The sequence below is a fragment of the Triticum aestivum genome, chromosome 6A, assembly GCF_018294505.1.
Source record: "Triticum aestivum cultivar Chinese Spring chromosome 6A, IWGSC CS RefSeq v2.1, whole genome shotgun sequence".
In the NCBI taxonomy this organism is placed as follows: Eukaryota; Viridiplantae; Streptophyta; class Magnoliopsida; order Poales; family Poaceae; genus Triticum; species Triticum aestivum.
In genome coordinates, this window is record NC_057809.1 from 563545917 (window position 1) to 563563852 (window position 17936).

The window sequence follows — 17936 nt, forward strand, 5'->3', positions numbered from 1 at the left end:
ATTTATCTAGGTTCAATACTAATCCCGAAGGCAGATGGAGCGTGCGATGGTGATCTCATCAACTTTGGAAACACACATCGTCACCTCGCCCTCAGCCAGTCTCCGTTTAGTCCGTAGCTTTTGCTTCAAGTCACCAATAATAGTAACTGAACCGGTATCTAGTACCCAAGTGCTACCAGGAGTACTAGTGAGGTACACATTAATGACACGTATAAACTTTGAAGTTGCCAGCCTTATTATCTACCATACATTTGGGGTAATTCCGCTACCAGTGACCGTTCCCCTTACAATAGAAGCATTTAGTCTCGGGTTTGGGTTCAACCTTGGGTTCCTTCACTGGAGCGGCAACTGGTTTGCCATCCATGAAGTTTCCCTTCTAGCCCTTGCCCTTCTTGAAACCAGTGGTCTTGTTAAACCATCAACACTTGATGCTCCTTCTTGATTTCTACCTATTGCGGTCTTAAGCACCGCGAACAGCTCTGGGATCAACTCCATCCCTTGCATGTCATAGTTCATCATGAAGATCTAGTAGCTTAGTGATAGTGGCTAGAGAACTCTATCAATCACTATCTTATCTAGAAGTTTAACTCCCACTTGATTTAAGTGATTGTAGCACCCAGACATTCTGAGCACATGCTCACTAGCTGAGCTATTCTCCTCCATTTTGTTGGCAAAAGAACTTTTCAGAGGTCTCACACCTCTCAACATGGGCATGAGCCTGAAATCCCAATTTCAGCTCTTGGAACATCCCATATGTCTTATGGCATTCAAAACGTCATTGGAATCCCGATTCTAAGCCGTAAAGTGTGGTGCACTAAACTATCAAGTAGTCATCAGGATGTGTCTGTCAGGTGTTCACAACATCCACAGACGACGTTGTAGGGGTTTGCACATCGAGCGGTGCAACAAAGACGTAAGCCTTCTGTGTAGCAGTGAGGACACTCCTCGGACTATGGACCTAGTCCGCATCATTGCTTACAATATCTTTCAACTTAATCTTTCTCTAGGAACATATTGAAACAGGGAGCTACAACATATTTGCGAAGACAATTCAGACTATGTTCATGATAATTGAGTTCATCTAATGAACTCCCACTCAGATAGACATCCCTCTAGTCATCTAAGTGAAACATGATCCGAGTCAACTAGGCCGTGTCCGATCATCACGTGAGACGGACTAGTCAACATCGGTGAACATCTTCATGTTGATCGTATCTTCTATATGACTCATGCTCGACCTTTCGGTCTTCCGTGTTCCGAGGCCATGTCTGCACATGCTAGGCTCGTCAAGTCAATCTAAGTGTTTTTGCTGTGTAAATCTGGCTTACACCCGTTGTATTCGAACGTTAGAATCTATCACACCCGATCATCACGTGGTGCTTCGAAACAACGAACCTTCGCAACGGTGCACAGTTAGGGGGAACACTTTTCTTGAAATTTTAGTGAGGGATCATCTTATTTAAGCTACCGTCGTTCTAAGCAAATAAGATGTAAAACATGATAAACATCACATGCAATCAAATAGTGACATGATATGGCCAATATCATTTTGCTCCTTTTGATCTCCATCTTCGGGGCTCCATGATCATCGTTGTCACCGGCATGACACCATGATCTCCATCATCGTGTCTTCTTGAAGTTGTATCGTCATCTATTACTTCTACTACTATGGCTAACACTTTAGCAATAAAGTAAAGTAATTACATAACGTTTATGTTGACACGCAGGTCATAAATAAATAAAGACAACTCTTATGGCTCCAGCCGGTTGTCATACTCATCGACATGCAAGTCATGATTCCTATTACAAGAACATGATCAATCTCATACATCACATATATCATTCATCACATCCTTTTGGCCATATCACATCACAAGGCATAAGCTGCAAAAACAAGTTAGACGTCCTCTAATTGTTGTTGCAAGTTTCTACGTGGCTGCTATAGGTTTCTAGCAAGAACGTTTCTTACCTACGCGAAAACCACAACGTGATATGCCAATTTCAATTTACCCTTCATAAGGACCCTTTTCATCGAATCCGATCCGACTAAAGTGGGAGAGACAGACACCCGCTAGCCACCTTATGCATCTAGTGCATGTCAGTCGGTGAAACCAGTCTCACGTAAGAGTACGTGTAAGGTCGGTCCGGGCCGCTTCATCCCACGATGCCGCCGAATCAAGATAAGACTAGTAACGGCAAGTAAATTGACAAAATCGACGCCCACAACTGCTTTGTGTTCTACTCGTGCATAGAAATTACGCATAGACCTAGCTCATGATGCCACTGTTGGGGAACGTAGCAGAAATTCAAAATTTTCTACGCATCACCAAGATCAATCTATGGAGTAATCTAGCAACGAGGGAAGGAGAGTGCATCTACATACCCTTGTAGATCGCTAAGCGGAAGCATTCAAGTGAACGGGGTTGATGGAGTCGTACTCGTCGTGATCCAAATCACCGATGATCCTAGTGCCGAACGGACGGCACCTCCGCGTTCAACACACGTATAGCCCGGTGACGTCTCCTACGCCTTGATCCAGCAAGGGGAGAAGGAGAGGTTGGGGAATACTCCATCCAGCAGCAGCACGACGGCGTGGTGGTGGTGGAGGAGCGCGGGACTCCAGCAGGGCTTCGCCAAGCACTACGAGAGACGAGGAGGAAGAGGGGTAGGGCTGCGCCAACAGGGAGATTGAATCGCCCGTTGGGCTGCCCCTTTGCTCAAGTATATATAGGGGGAGGGGAGGGGCTGCGCCCCTACCTAGGGTTCCCTCCCTAGGGGTGGCGGCAGCCCCCAGATCCCATCTGGGAGGCGGCCAAGGGGGAGAGAGAGGGGGGCGCACCTAGGGTGGGCTTTAGGGCCCATCTGCGCCTAGGGTTTGCCCCCTCTCCTCTTGAGGACGCCTTGGGCCTTGGTGGGAGGTGCCCCAGCCCACCTAGGGGCTGGTCCCTTCCCACTATTGGCCCATGTAAGCCTCCGGGGCTGGTGGCCCCACCTGGTGGACCCCCGGACCCCTCCGATGGTCCCGGTACACTATCGGTGATGCCCGGAACACTTCTGATGGCCAAAACCATACTTCTTATATATCAATCCTTACCTCCGGACCATTCCGGAACTCCTCGTGACGTCCGGGATCTCATCCGGGACTCCGAACAACATTCGGTAACCGCGTACATACTTTCCCTATAACCCTAGCGTCATCAAACCTTAAGTGTGTAGACCCTACGGGTTCGGGAACCATGCAGACATGACTGAGACAACTCTCCGGCCAATAACCAACAGCGGGATCTGGATACCCATGTTGGCTCCCACATGTTCCACGATGATCTCATCGGATGAACCACGATGTCAAGGATTCAATCAATCCCGTATACAATTCCCTTTGTCCATCGGTATGATACTTGCCTGAGATTCGATCGTCGGTATCCCGATACCTTGTTCAATCTCGTTACCGGCAAGTCTCTTTACTCGTTCCGTAACACATCATCCCGTGATCAACTCCTTGATCACATTGTGCATATTATGATGATGTCCTACCGAGTGGGCCCAGAGATACCTCTCCGTTTACACGGAGTGACAAATCCCAGTCTCGATTCGTGCCAACCCAACAGACACTTTCGAAGCTACCTGTAGTGTACCTTTATAGCCACCCAGTTACATTGTGATGTTTGGCACACCCAAAGCACTCCTACGGTATCCGGGAGTTGCACAATCTCATGGTCTAAGGAAATGATACTTGACATTAGAAAAGCTTTAGCAAATGAACTACGCGATCTTTGTGCTAGGCTTAGGATTGGGTCTTGTCCATCACACCATTCTCCTAATGATGTGATCCCGTTATCAACGACATCCAATGTCCATTGTCAGGAAACCGTAACCATCTATTGATCAACGAGCTAGTCAACTAGAGGCTTACTAGGGACATGGTGTTGTCTATGTATCCACACATGCATCTGAGTTTCCTATCAATACAATTCTAGCATGGATAATAAACGATTATCATGAACAATGAAATATAATAATAATAACTAATTTATTATTGCCTCTAGTGCATATTTCTAACAAGGTTGGCATCTACCGTTCATCAAATGTCAGCGCTACGTATCCAATGGCTAGCATGCATCGGATTCGCCTCTCTTGCCGTGAGTCGCGGGTCCACACTGAACCAGTTGCAGGAACCACCTAGAAGCTTTACGGTATTTCTCTTAAAAAACATAGAAGCTAGAAGGCTGTTCCAGAAACTTACCCATCTGCGGTCTGGCCGATCCCAATGGATGGATTTTTTTAGCTTGACTGAGCCAGTACCTGTCTTATCACATTTTTCTAAATGGTATGGCGATTCAGCTGCTGTAGGAGTACTACGATTTTGATGTAAAAAAAGGGTACTATGATTCAGCCGCCGTAGAAAAAGGATATGACGCACCACTATTCAGGATATTTTGCGGGCAATTAATCTAGCTAGCGTACGTGTACGAGTCATATTTTTCTAAGCAAAAAGACAGATATTTCTACCAATCCATAAACATAGAAGAAACTAAAAAGATGATTCACAATCTAATATCCTCACTATCTCATACTTCATCCGTTCCTAAATATAAGTCTTTTTAAATATTTCAATAAACACTACATATGGATGTATATAGACATATTTTAAAGTCTACAATCACTCATTTTACTTCGTTGTAGTCCACATTAAAATCTCTATAAAGACACCCGCAAAAAAATCTCTATAAAGACTTATATTTAGAAATAAAGGGAGTATTTTAGATGATAAATGTTTTATTAAGCAAGGCTAAAACTTTGCCTTTTCATTAAATGAGCAAGGAGTAAAGAGCATGTACAAGGTTGTATTCGAAAAGGAGCAAACATACTACTCTCCAGGAAATTCGCAAAAAAAGAAAAACTACTCTCCAGGAATGATCGCCCCTAAGTGTTTCACCCCGGTGATACACCACAACCTAGCCTCTTTCTTGATGTTGCCAAATACAGACGTAGGCAAAGAAACAAAATTGCGAAAAACTCGTGCATTCCTCATTCAAAATCTCCCATGACATGCGCTTAAGAAGATAAGCCATGGCATTGTTTGGTTGCTCATTTGAGTCGACCGCTTTGGTCCATCAAGTGTGGATGGAGTTGAATGATGCCAATTTCCGGGGTTGAGGTCCTTTTTTCCAAGCCAATCTTTGATCATGCACCAAATTCTTTGTGTATATTGGCATTGAAATAGGATGTGTCCCGAGGTCTCCATGTGACATTTGCAAAGATGGCAAAAGCTACAATTGGGCTATCCTCTTTTTTACAATTTATCATGTGCAAAGCAAAAAAATTGCACTTTGAAGATGCCCAAGCTTTCTAAACTGTCAGCTTGATCAAAGACGGAGTCAAACCAAGAAAACGGGCATTGGATGCCGAGACAGTGGAGTAGCAAGCATTGGAGGTGAGCTTCCGAATGCGAACATATAAAACTCTCTAATGTGCTCCGTGGTTAATCCATCAGTCAAGCACCTGCTTTACAGGTTAGCATGCAAAGCACGCACAACTTACTAGTATTGTAAAATAAAGTAGTTTTATTAGTTCAACTACTAAGCACTTACTAAAAATAAAATAAAGTAGTACTTACTAAAAAGAAACTACTTCTATAGTAAAATAAAGTAGTTTTATTAAATCAATTAGTTCAACTACTAAGCACTTACTAAAAATAAACTAGTTTAACGGGTTCTATTATTTATCGACCCCCCCCCCCTCATGTCGAAGAAAAAAAAGAAGAAAAAAGGAATAGAGGAGAAGAAGAAAAAAATAGAATATCTATTTTTCTTCTTCTCCTCTATTCCTTCTCCTCATGTCGAAGAAAAAAAAGAAGAAAAGAAGAAGAAGAAGAAAGGAATAGAGGAGAAGAAGAAAAAATAGAATATCTATTTTTCTTCTTCTCCTCTATTCCAGTACGGTAACGAGCTTTGTGTTGCCATCTTCGCAATTAGGGTACAACCCTTTTTTGTGATCCTCTAACATGCGATCGAACTTCAGCTTCTCCTTTTGACTTTTGCACTGTGTCCTTGCATCAACAATGACCTGACGGAGATCATCATCATCGGGCACATCGTCTCATTCCTCTTGATCTTCAGCAGCTTCCCCCGTTGCAGCATCACGGTATTCAGGGGGCACATAGTTGTCATCATCCTCTTCTTTGATGTCTTCCATCATAACCCCTATTTCTCTGTGCTTCGTCCAAACATTATAGTGTGGCATGAAACCTTTATAAAGTAGGTGGGTGTGAAGGATTTTCCGGCCAGAGTAAGACTTCATATTCCCACATATAGGGCATGGACAACACATAAAACCATTCTGTTTGTTTGCCTCAGCCACTTCGAGAAAATTATGCAGGCCCTTAATGTACTTGGAGGTGTGTCTGTCACCGTACATCCATTGCCGGTTCATCTGTGTGCATTATATATAATTATGTGTGTCAAAAGTAAGAAAATTAGACAAGTATCTATCTAAAGTAAGAATTGTTTTTCTTTCAGAAAGAAGATAAGAACAAGAAGCTCACCGCGGTGGTGCCAGCGACGAGATCAGCACGGGCGATCGACGGCGTGAAGACGGGGACGGGACGTGAAGGACCGTTAAACCTATGCAAATCTCGGGGAAAATGGAGCTTGCAGGTCGAGCTTCAAGAGGAGAAAACTTAACTAGCGTGGCTCGGACATTTCATCGAACACCTCATGTGCATAGGAGGTGAGCTAGAGCACCCAAATGCCCTCCCCTCACCGGATAGAAAAAACAGAGCACCGTGGAGTGCTCTGCTGCGGCGAGGGAGTATATATAGGCAACTCATTTATCCCGGTTCTTTGCTGGAACCGGGACTAAAGCTCCCCCTTCTGTCCCCGTTCTTGCCACGAACCGGGATCAATGTATGTGGGCCAGGAGCGAGGCCCATTGGTCCCGGTTTGTGCCAGGAACCGGGACAAATGGATCCAGACGAACCGGGACCAATGCCCACGAGGCCCCGGCCGGCCCTCTGGGCTCACGTACCGGGACGTATGCCTCCCATGGGTCCTAGTTCGTGGCTGAACCGTGACTTATGGGCTGGCCAGGCCTGAACCAAAGCCCTGTTTTCTACTAGTGGGCATTGTCGAGTTTTCCTGTCGCCGTCAGCCATTAATATACTATATCACTAAACTTCAGAATTGGAGGCCTCACAATCAATCGAGGTCTCCAATTGGAATTGGGTCATCTAATTTTGACCAGGTCAACAATTTATCGAAACTCTCTCATTTAATATTTATACAATACACTATGCTTTCTAATTTTTAAATCTTCACAATTAATTGAGGCTACAATTTAGAATTGGGTCACCCGATTTTGACAGGGTCAACAGATTTTCAAGGGACTCTCACATTTAATTATTTTAATTTTCTATGTTCCCTAATTTTCAAGTTTTTTCATTCGATTGAGGTATTCAATTTTGGATTTGACTTACCATTTTGATCGAGCCAATAATTTTTCAAATCAATCGGCAACAACTGGCCTACAAAAACATATCAACCCCTCGCAGACTCCCATCACCTAGAAAAAAGTGCCACCATGTGATACTATAGCACGAATATGACAACCACTGATGAAAAATATCCGCACATAAATATGGATTGATTAGCGGATAACATAGAATCACACCGTGAAAGGCCCACCAAATAATCGCATTATAAATAAACACCGATCCCATCCCTCCGTGGAGCAGTCTGGGCTACGATTTTCCCTCAAATTGGAACCAAACATGGGGACTTCGCTGGAGTCCGGACATGAGACACGTCGGACGCCGACGCCCCTAGCCCACCCAAAAGGAAGGCGGAGCCCGCGCTTTTTATAGCTGCCCATCCAGCTTCGCAATAAAATCTTCACTCCTTCCAGGTTCAAATTGTTGATGGAGGCGACCGAGAAAAAGCTCAAGCTCGAAGAGAAAAAGGCATTGCTAAAAAAGAAGAAGGCGAAGATCGAAGACGATGCGAAGGATCCCAAGATATTGACGTTGAATTTAGATGTTGGATGCCAACGCAAGAATGATCGTGCAAACTGTCCGCTACAAGATGTTGCAGCGGCAGAAAAATAAGTTGGAGGTGGAAGAGGAGATTGGAGGCGGCGGAGAATGAGGCGGAGGTGGAGGCGGCATACGCGGCGACGTCGACACCTTGAGCGTGGAAACTTGGATTGCCGGTCCGGCATGGCAGAAAATCTAATTTTTTTTACATGGTCTGTCGGACTAATATTTTTATTTGATCGGGCATGTAAAAATTATGCACACTCACATCTTTCTGATTGTGGCCGGGCATGTGATCCAAGGCTGGTGGTGATCCGGCGAGCGCTATGAAACAAACTTTATTTGCATTTCAAATTGCCATTTACTGACATACATATACATAACTGCATTAAATGGCCGACTTCTACGTCACTGTTTGCAGACTGATCCCATATATACAGACAGATGCCTGAGCCAATTTGCCCGTCAGCGTGGAGATGGCCTTAGTTGCTCCCACGCAACAATGTCGTGAGACGCCAAGGGTAACTTTCCTTGTTGAGCTAGCCATGATAGTGGTTCTAAAGAAAAAAAGCTAGCCACATCGATCCGATCGAGTCTTGTGCAGTGGATCGTGATGGACGTTCTCGTGAGGCCGCGACGTGGTCTGGGTCTCCTATGTCCCGCCTCCTCGCCTTCCATGGCTAAAGGCCGGATTAAGGGGTTTAGCTATGTTATTTTTTTTGTTTGGGCCGAACATCCCATGTATTTTTGCTTCGAGTATCATGTTCATGTTCTCTTGCGTTTATGTTACGGATTGTATCCTTGTATTAATTCTCTTTCTTCTACCAATGAAATGATATGCAAGCTGTAGGTATTCGTGAAAAAAGTAGCCACAGTAGAGTTTTTTACATGGGACGACAACGTACAACGCCTAGTAAATTTTTGTTGTGGACAATTGTAAAAAATACCTTTGTGGCTCTCGTGTATCCTAGGTTTTTAATAGTATCATGGCATATTTTTTAATGTTCATTTTTTATTATAAAAAGTGTTAAGGCGTTCAAGCATTTAATAGAATTCATATAACTAAGAAAAGAGAAAATATTCACGTGTTTAAACAATATTCATGTTCCCCGCAAAAAAAAATGTTCATGTAACTTTTCAAAGTGTTCACGTGTTAAAAAATCCTTTGCCTTTTCCTGTTCTATTAAACACTCTTCCATCGAAATTCTTGTAGCTTTCTAATCTATAAGATACAAGAGGACATGATACTCCATTCCATCCTTTTTTTTCTATTATTGTGTTTTGAGTATCCACCATCAATCACTTCTCTCCCGCGCAATCAGCAACTTACACACACTTTGATGCTTCTCTGCATATATATCTCGCATAGAGCTAATCACAAGCCACACAGTTCAGCTTAGCATCACACCGTATGCCCAGATAAAACATCAGTCGAGAATGGAGGTGTCTGCCTACAAGATGTTAGTTGTCATGATTGCAATAATGGACATGGAGGAGCAACAGGCGGTAGCGACTACAGCTTGCGTGCAATATCGGCACTTGCTGGCTAGGTGAGGGTGAGAACGCATGTCGTCCCAACGGTCATCTTGCTCCCACGCTCCGCCCGCGCCTCGTGTCGCCTCCGGCCCCCGTCGTGCCCACCCCCAGCCCCACCCGCCGGTCCGTCGCTCCGGCGCCCATCGGCCAGATAACGCTCCTGCCTGCTCGCGTGTTGGTACGGATGGCTCCGCTCGTCCGGCCTCCGATGTCCCGTTACCGGGCCGTTCCAGGTCCGCCTCGATGGATCTTGAACCTGACAATGATGACTGGACGGAGGTGCGCAGCCGTCGCCACCAGCGCCGTCAAGAGAAGTTGCCCATTGTCAGCCGTTCGCCGGGGCCCAAGCTTCGGATTCCTCGGTGGCTGCTGGACAGGTGTTTTAGGTGTCTGGAGTCGGGGCACCATAAAAAGGTGTGCACCGGTGAGATCCGTTGCCATAAGTGCTGGATCTCTGGACACATCGCCCGTGACTGCCCCCCTCCTCTCGCTCCTCGCCTCCCCCCCCCCCCCCCCGCCGCCCAGATCCGGCCGGGCTACCCAGCGTGGCGCCGCCCGTTCGCTGGTCCGGTCGCCCCCCTCCTCCGAGTCGTCACCGCCGCCCGCCACCACTGCAGTCCATGGTGCACTACCCTCCGCTGGCCCAGGTGCGCTTCCCAGGGGAGGTCCTCACGCATGGGGACCCAGATCTGCGGCCGGAGCGCGGTGGCGGAATCATCTCCCGCACCCCGGGTATGGATGCGCTGGAGGCGGACTTTCGCAGCCGGGCGCTGCTGGCCACGGTGGGGGGCCGGCGGCCGCCCATCTCTCCGGAGGCCCTGGTCCAATCCCTCGCCCGGATCTGCGGCGTGGAGCGCCGGCATGTCCGGGTGGAGGTCTCTCATCCGGCGGATTTCTTCATCACTTTTGCCTCCACTTCGGACTGTGATAGGGTCTTCCTCGACTCCGGCAAGCTGCGCTGCAAGGGGGCGCCTATCGCGTTCCAGCGTTGGCACCGGAGCGCGCTTGCCTCCAGTGGCTCTATGGAGTTCTTTTGCCGGCTGGGGATTGAGGGGCTGCCGGCGAATGCGTGGGAGTGGGGCGCCATCAGCCAGCTGCTCAACAATCTCAATGGCCAGCTGGTTGAAATCCTTCCGCCGGATGACCGGTGGCAACTCCAGGTCACTGCCTGGTTGAAGAATCTGTCGGCGGTCCCGAAGATCTATGATTTGGAGATTCCGGAGCCGGTGGGCTTACTGGCCTCCTTCGAAGAAGACAACCCGGCATCTCCTCCTCTCCCTGCCCCGCCGACTGAGAGGATCACGCTCATCCACCCGCTCACCATCCATGTCATCGATGTGGTGGATCGTACTGTCCCATACTTGGAGCTGCGCCCCAATTTCCAACCAGATGACGACGAGGATCTCACAAGGCGGCACGACTATTCGAGAAGCTGCTACTGGGGCAGGATTGATGGTACCGGAAGGGGCAATGTGCCCAACTCCGGTGGGCATCCGTTCGGCGGGCCTGGTGGCTATGGCATGGCAGGCGACTGGGGAGGTGGCCGCAGGGTCATGGGTGTCCTGGCGCCGGCAGGGGGAATGGCGGTACCCGCGCGCCTCCTTGCTCCGGGGTCTGCTCATCCTCTAGAAGCTCTGGTCCAGGCGACGCGCTCGACGCTGATGGCGGCCTCTGGGAGGCCTGGCTCGTCGTCCTCTTCGGCGGCCGCAGCAGGTGCGCACGCTGGCTTGCCGGCTGGGAATGTGGCTGGGAGTCCAGTCGCCGGGTCGCCCCTGGCCGCCGTGCGCTCTTGTGGTTCTCTGGCATCAACTGCTGTTGGCTCGAGGGCCCTGGCGGACACGCCCTTGCTGCTCGGCTCCGAGGCTTCCACTGCAGTTGGATCTAAGGCACTTGGAAGCACGCCTCCCGTTCGGAATTCCGCGCTCTGGGGCACACCGCCGCATCGAAGGCTGTCCTTTAGCCCGGCGTCTCAAATGCAGGCGGGGAAAGGCACTCAGGAGATGGCGGGGATGATACACGCTGACCAGGCTGGGGAAGAGGAGGTGGAGGTTCAGGGATGCCTGGGGCACCCACAAGCTCATCAAGAGGACAACACCGACTTGCTCCAGGAGGTGGGCTTATCCATGCGGGTAGCGCTGACTCGCAGTGCCAGCACCAGCCCAATCCAGACCCCCTTCGTCGTTCCTCTGCCTCAGCACATGCTGCTGCCGCCGGCATCGGCTAGGGTTGGAACGGGCACTATGCAGGGGCCTATGACGGCATCGGAGACACTGAGGCTCGGCCTGGTGGCGTCCCCGGCGCCGTTCATTCTTGGCCCCAGGCCGGCGGCGGCGGCCCCTGTCAGGCGCAGGAAGGCCCTCCCGCCCAATTTTACGCCCAGGAGGAGCGCTAGGCTGTGCAAAAATGCACCAGCCCACAACACGGGGCCTGTGCAGCGGGCGCAATCGGTGCTCCTGAAGCGGATGGGGGTGATTCAGGCTGAAGAACAGGTCTCTTCAGAAGCTCTGGACGAGTACCTCAAGTTGTTCGACAAGCCGCTTGCTCCACACCACGTCAAGGAAATCACCGCGATCTTCGCTCCCGGGGAGGTCGACTTCGACGAGCCTCCACAGGCGGGCTTTGATGCCTTCTCCCTGCCGGAGATGGTAGAGCCGTGTGGCGCATAAAGCTGCTCTGTTTTATCGGTGGTTCTGCTTTTATCATCATGAGTATGTCTTTAGATGTCATGGTATGGAATGTAAGGGGGCTCAATAACCCTGTTTGGAGGAGCGCAGTTAGGCTTTTCGTGCAATCTCTCAATGTATCCCTAGTTTGCTTTCAAGAGTCCAAGTTGGCACTGGTGAATGACACTGTGGTTCAGGAAACTCTGGGGCCTGCCTTTGATGGTTTTAATTTCCTGCCGGCTGAAGGAACACGTGGTGGCATATTGTTGGCTTGGAAGTCTGATATGCTGCGGGTGGCTAACATCCAGAAAGAGGAGTTCATGATATCGGCACAAGTTCTTTCTCTAGCAGAGGGCAAAGAGTGGTTGGTTTCTTCGGTGTATGGGCCGCAAGAAGACACAGACAAAGCAAGATTCCTTGAGGCAATTGTGCAGTTTGGAGGCCACGTGAGCTTGCCGTGGATCCTGAATAGAGATTTCAACATTGTGTGCAACCCAGAGGAGCGCAGCACTGGGAGAGTGAACAGGAGGCTGATGAATAAGCTTCGGCACACGATCAACAGGTTGGGGCTCCACGACATGCCTCTGATTGGGCGTCGCTTCTCTTGGTGCAATCAACAGGAGAACGCCATCTTGGCAAGGCTGGACCGTGTGCTCTTCAACAATGCATGGGAGGACTTGTACCCCATCAGTGATTTGCTTCTGCTTAGCTCCAGTATCTCAGATCACACCCCTCTGCTGCTCACCTGCTCGTCCACATGACCAAGGGCTTTTCGGTTTCGCTTTGAGAATTATTGGTGCAAGCTGCCTGGCTTTTTGGATGTGGTGAAAGACGCCTGGGCTCCAGAGGTTCCGGGGAGTGACCCCATGAAAAATCCTCAACACTAAACTTCACAGAACTGCAAAAGCCCTACACAGCTGGGGTCAAAGGAGCATGAGCCAACTGATGCTTCAGTTCCAGGTGGCCAGCGAGGTGATCTTACGCCTTGACAGCGCGCAAGAAAGACGTCCTCTTTCCAGTAAGGAAAAGAAGCTGCATGCTTTTCTCAGGGGGAAGTGCCTGGCGTTCGCATCCCTCGAGCGGGTGCGGCTGCAGCAGAGAGCCAGGGTTCGGGATCTTCGGGAAGGGGATGCCAACTCCAGATACTTTCATATGAAGGCCAATGGGCAACGTCGGAAACACCTCATACTGTATCTCAAACATGGGGATAGAACAACTACTGCCATGGAAGACAAATTGAGTATGGCCAGCGAGTTCTTTTGCAGGCTGATGGGCACACCGGATCAGAACCTTAGGAGAGCCTGCCTGCGCCTGGAAGAATTGGGCTTGAGGATGCTGTCACCAGAGATGGCCGACAGGCTTGAATCGGAGTTCACGATCGATGAGGTGAAGCGTGTGGTAATGGACATGCCCCCTGACAGGGCACCAGGGTCGGACGGTTTTTCAGGGCTCTTCTTCAAATCATGCTGGGACGTCATAGCCACGGATCTAATGGCGGTGATGAAGGCTCTGCACGACGGCCGCTTCTACTCCTTTGGAGGTCTTAACACCTCGATACTCACCCTCCTGCCCAAGAAAGCCAACTCACTGGAGATCGGTGACTTTAGACCCATCAACCTGATACACGGGGTAGCCAAGATATTTGCTAAGGTCCTCGCTACCCGTCTGGCTCCGCTTCTGCCAAGTCTGATTTCGAAAGCTCATAGTGCTTTTGTGACTAGCCGCAATATCCATGAGAACTTCAAGTTTGTGAGGAACAAAGCTAGGTGGCTGCACAGACGGCGCTGCTCCTCGGTGCTAATGAAAATTGACATATCCAAGGCCTTTGATACTCTATCTTGGGAATTTCTTCTGGAGGTGCTGTCTGCTCGGGGATTCGGTCGGAGGTGGCGTTCCTGGATTTGCGGGCTGCTATCCACTGCCTCCACCTCCGTCCTTATCAACGGAGAGCTTGGCCCCCCCTTCGCCATCGGCCAAGGCGTCCGCCAGGGCGACCCTGTTTCCCCGGCCTTATTCATTCTGGCTATGGACGCCCTTCACGGCATGTTGGAATGGGCAAGGCAGCGCCATCTTCTCTCCGGTCTTGGCTGCGACAGAGGGGTGCCGCGTGCATCTGTTTTTGCCGATGACGCGGTTCTGTTCTTCAAGCCAGAGCGTAATGATCTCCTGCTTATATGAACCCTTCTGCAGCTCTTTGGGGAGGCGTCGGGGCTTCGGATCAATATGCACAAGAGCACCATCACTTGCATACGATGTGATGAGGTGCAGGCTGCAGAGGTAGCTGGACACTTCCAGTGCAGGCAACAGGCCTTTCCTATCTTATATCTCGGTATACCTCTATCGATATACAGGCTCAAGCGGCACGAGTTGCTGCCCTTGGTTGATAAGCTCTCGTACAAGATGAAGGGCTGGAAACCGAAGATGTTGGCAGTTGCAGGCCGGCTCACGCTCACCTCTTCGGTCCTCATGGCAGCGCTCCCGCTGCCGGCCTGGGCTATCAAGACTATTAATCGCTGCTGCCGTGGATTTATTTGGAAGGGGGAGGAGGAGACTAGTGGTGGCCATTGCCTTATGCCTTGGAGCAGGGTGTGCATGCCGCGGGAGCTCGGAGGTTTGGGTGTTTTGAATATCAAATGGTTTGGGTTCGCGCTGCGCTGCAGATGGCCTTGGTTACGTTGGAGTGTAGAGGAGCGGCCGTGGCATGGCCTGCCTGATACTATGGAGAAGGAGGTCCACGCAATCTTCAATGCAGCCTGCCGCATCACGCTCGGGTCAGGAGAGGTAGCCAAGTTCTGGACTGATAAGTGGTTGGATACCGGCTGCTCAATTGCTCAAACAGCACCGCAACTCTACTCCTTCGTCAAGGACAGGGGGAGATCTGTCAAGGAGGCGCTGACCGGGCAGGCTTGGGTACATGACATTGCGGGTGGGCTCTCCCTCCCTGCCATTGCTCAGTACCTCTCGGTCTGGGATATTGCACACGCCACTGTGTTAAATCCTGAGGCGAGAGACACGCCGCGATGGCTCCTGACGGAAAATCAGTAGTTCTCTGTCCAAAGTGCATACCGCCTGTTCTTTCTGGGCAACGTTCGCTTCGACTGTTACAAGCCTATTTGGAAATCCAAGGCCCCCCCCCCCCCCCGCGGCAAATTCTTCATGTGGCTCGTGGTGCACCGTCGTTGCCTTACGGCGGACAATCTGCAGAAAAGAAATTGGCCTTCCAACGGAGTCTGCTCCTTGTGTCTTCAAGCGTCGGAAGACTGCACCCAGTTGTTTCTCCATTGCCGTTTTACACAACAAGTTTGGGCGCGCTTCAGATCTTGGACCGGCGCCGATTTCCTTATCCCCGATAACACCTTTGCCTCCACTCGGGAGTGGTGGTTGCAGACTAGGGCTGTCATTCCCAAGCACATCCGAAGGAATTTTGACACGGTGGTGATCTTGATGCATTGGAAGATATGGAAAGGGAGAAACTCCAGGATCTTTGACCAGGTGGCAGCTTCGCCGTCCGGCGTTCTGGAGCGGGTAGTAGAAGATGTGGCCATGTGGAGGGCTGCCGGATGCATCGTTGATCTGCCAACTTAGTTGTTGTGGGGGTGTTCATGTTTTGCAAGACCGGCCCTCACCTGGGTGGTCCGAGATCGTTGCTGTAGCGGGGGCGCCTCTGTTTTTTGGAGGCCGACCCCTGGCAGGGCTGTTTGTAAACTCTGGGTTCAGTCTAAGTTTCCTAGACTATCCTTGCTGTACTCTCTTTTCTATCTAATAAAGTTCGGCCAATGACCTTTCGAGAGCAACGGCGGTAACACTGGCCCATTCGTGGTTGTTAACTGACGGGAGAGAAGAGAGGGAGAGAGACAGATTCATTCTCAATGACATATACGTGAGTATTGCCGCCTTGGACTGATGATATTGTCGAAAATAATGCCATACAAGGCCAAAACCGAGTTTGACCAGGAACACTGACATTATACAAAGCTACCTAGCATTGGCAGTTTAGAATAGAATCACACCGAATATTAGTTCAGGGATGAAAGATATACCTGGTAAACTGAAATACGGAAATCACATTTGTCTCAATAGAAAATGCATCGTAGATCAATAATCATCCACAATGTCCAAACTATTGTAGTACTGTATAGTATATTAAAGTTGCACATGGCGTGTACATGATTTGGATTAAAAAATGCAAGTTGTAACACAAGTGGTATGTATTTAATATTTTAATATCATAAGGTTCTTTATCCCTTGATTATTTGTCACAAAATAAACTCTCCTGAACAGTTAAGGGTCTCTTTAATTCACATGATTCTTAGAACCCATGAATAGGAAAAAAAATTAAGATTAGAGTGGCATGCCCTGTAGAATCCTACAGAACTAAAAGGACTACCCAAGGAGTACAAGAATTAGGATGAAGGAGTGTTCGATGGGATGATGGCATAGGAAAAGCAATGAAATTTAGGAAGAGGTTCGAGTGGTTGGATATTTTCCTCTCAAATATAGAATACAAATAAATCCTACGGAAATTCTGAAGGTGAATCAAACTAATAACACAAAAAGGTTTCTAAGGATTCAAATACCCCAAAAGTTCTGTAAAATTCCTTTGAATCAAAGGAACCACGAAACTGTTTGATGCATGATTTTGCCATTATTACATCCAAGTCTACGGTCTCAAGGACTTGCCATAGCTACTTAACTAGTACGTACTCCCTCTGTAAACTAATATAAAAACGTTTAAATCATTAAAGTAATGATCTAAATATTTTTATATTAGTTTACGGAGGGAGTATTGGAAGGAGACAGCGTATAACATACACAGGAATGGACACGTTGCATATACTGGTGTGCTATGTTGTGCTTAATTACACTTACGATTTCCTCGGGGAAACCGATGAATATCAGTTGTAGTCTCCGCGTCGCCCTGGCGCGGTCGGCAGCTTCTGCTCCTGGACGATGAGTCGCGCCGGGAGCGGCCGGCCGGTGCCAGAGCCTCCGCAGCTGCGGCACCGCTTGCGGCCGGACCCAGAGCACGTCCCGCAGCCGACGTCGCCGTCGGACCAGCGGCTGCAGAGGCACTCCTCCCGGCCGGTGCCGCTGCACGTGGAGCAACGGGGCCGCGCGTCCCATCTGGACGACGCCGGCAGCCCGTCGCCCGTCCCCCGGCTCGCCAACGCCACGCCCGCCAGCATCCCGAGCCCCGCCGACGCGATCACGACGGGCGAAACCATCTCTGCCGAAAAACCAATCCAAGAACCTCCCGGAAACGGCGAAGCAGCTACAGGGGAGGGGAGGAGGAGCTGTACTTCTTGGCTTTGCTGGTGCTGGTAGGAGTTGGAAGAAGAAGAGGTTTCGATGGGTGTGTGTGGACGGGGGGTTGTGGCAATCTGTTGTTTCTGTGGACGGGGTGCGTCGATTTGTAGGATTTTTTCGGGGGATAGTTTCGCTTGGCAGTTTGGAGGGTAGTGGAGGCGGGGAAGGGAAGGCGTGCCCGCCTCGTTGCCTTTGCTTGCCTGCTTGGTCTGCATCCGTCGGCTACTCTTCTATGCTTCGGCGTTTCGATTGCGGTTTCGTGTGCGCTGCAAGCTGCTTGGCGGCTTGCCGGTTCCCTTTTCCTCTTCCATGCTACGAGACGAATTCGAAGCTACGCACAGGATTTGCCCTCTGCAACTGTTTTACTATATCTGGATCATGTAAGTAGGAGAAGATTTGTA

The 17936-nt window shown here is 49.5% G+C and overlaps 1 protein-coding gene across 1 annotated transcript; it reads right to left on the reverse strand.

Annotated features, from left to right (window-relative positions):
• Nucleotides 1-16786: 16786 nt before the first annotated feature.
• Nucleotides 16787-17676, reverse strand: LOC123128543 (uncharacterized). Its single transcript, XM_044548576.1, has one exon. It carries the CDS (start codon nt 17451-17453, stop codon nt 17124-17126), a length of 330 nt encoding a protein of 109 aa, XP_044404511.1. The 5' UTR covers nt 17454-17676; the 3' UTR covers nt 16787-17123.
• Nucleotides 17677-17936: the final 260 nt, after the last annotated feature.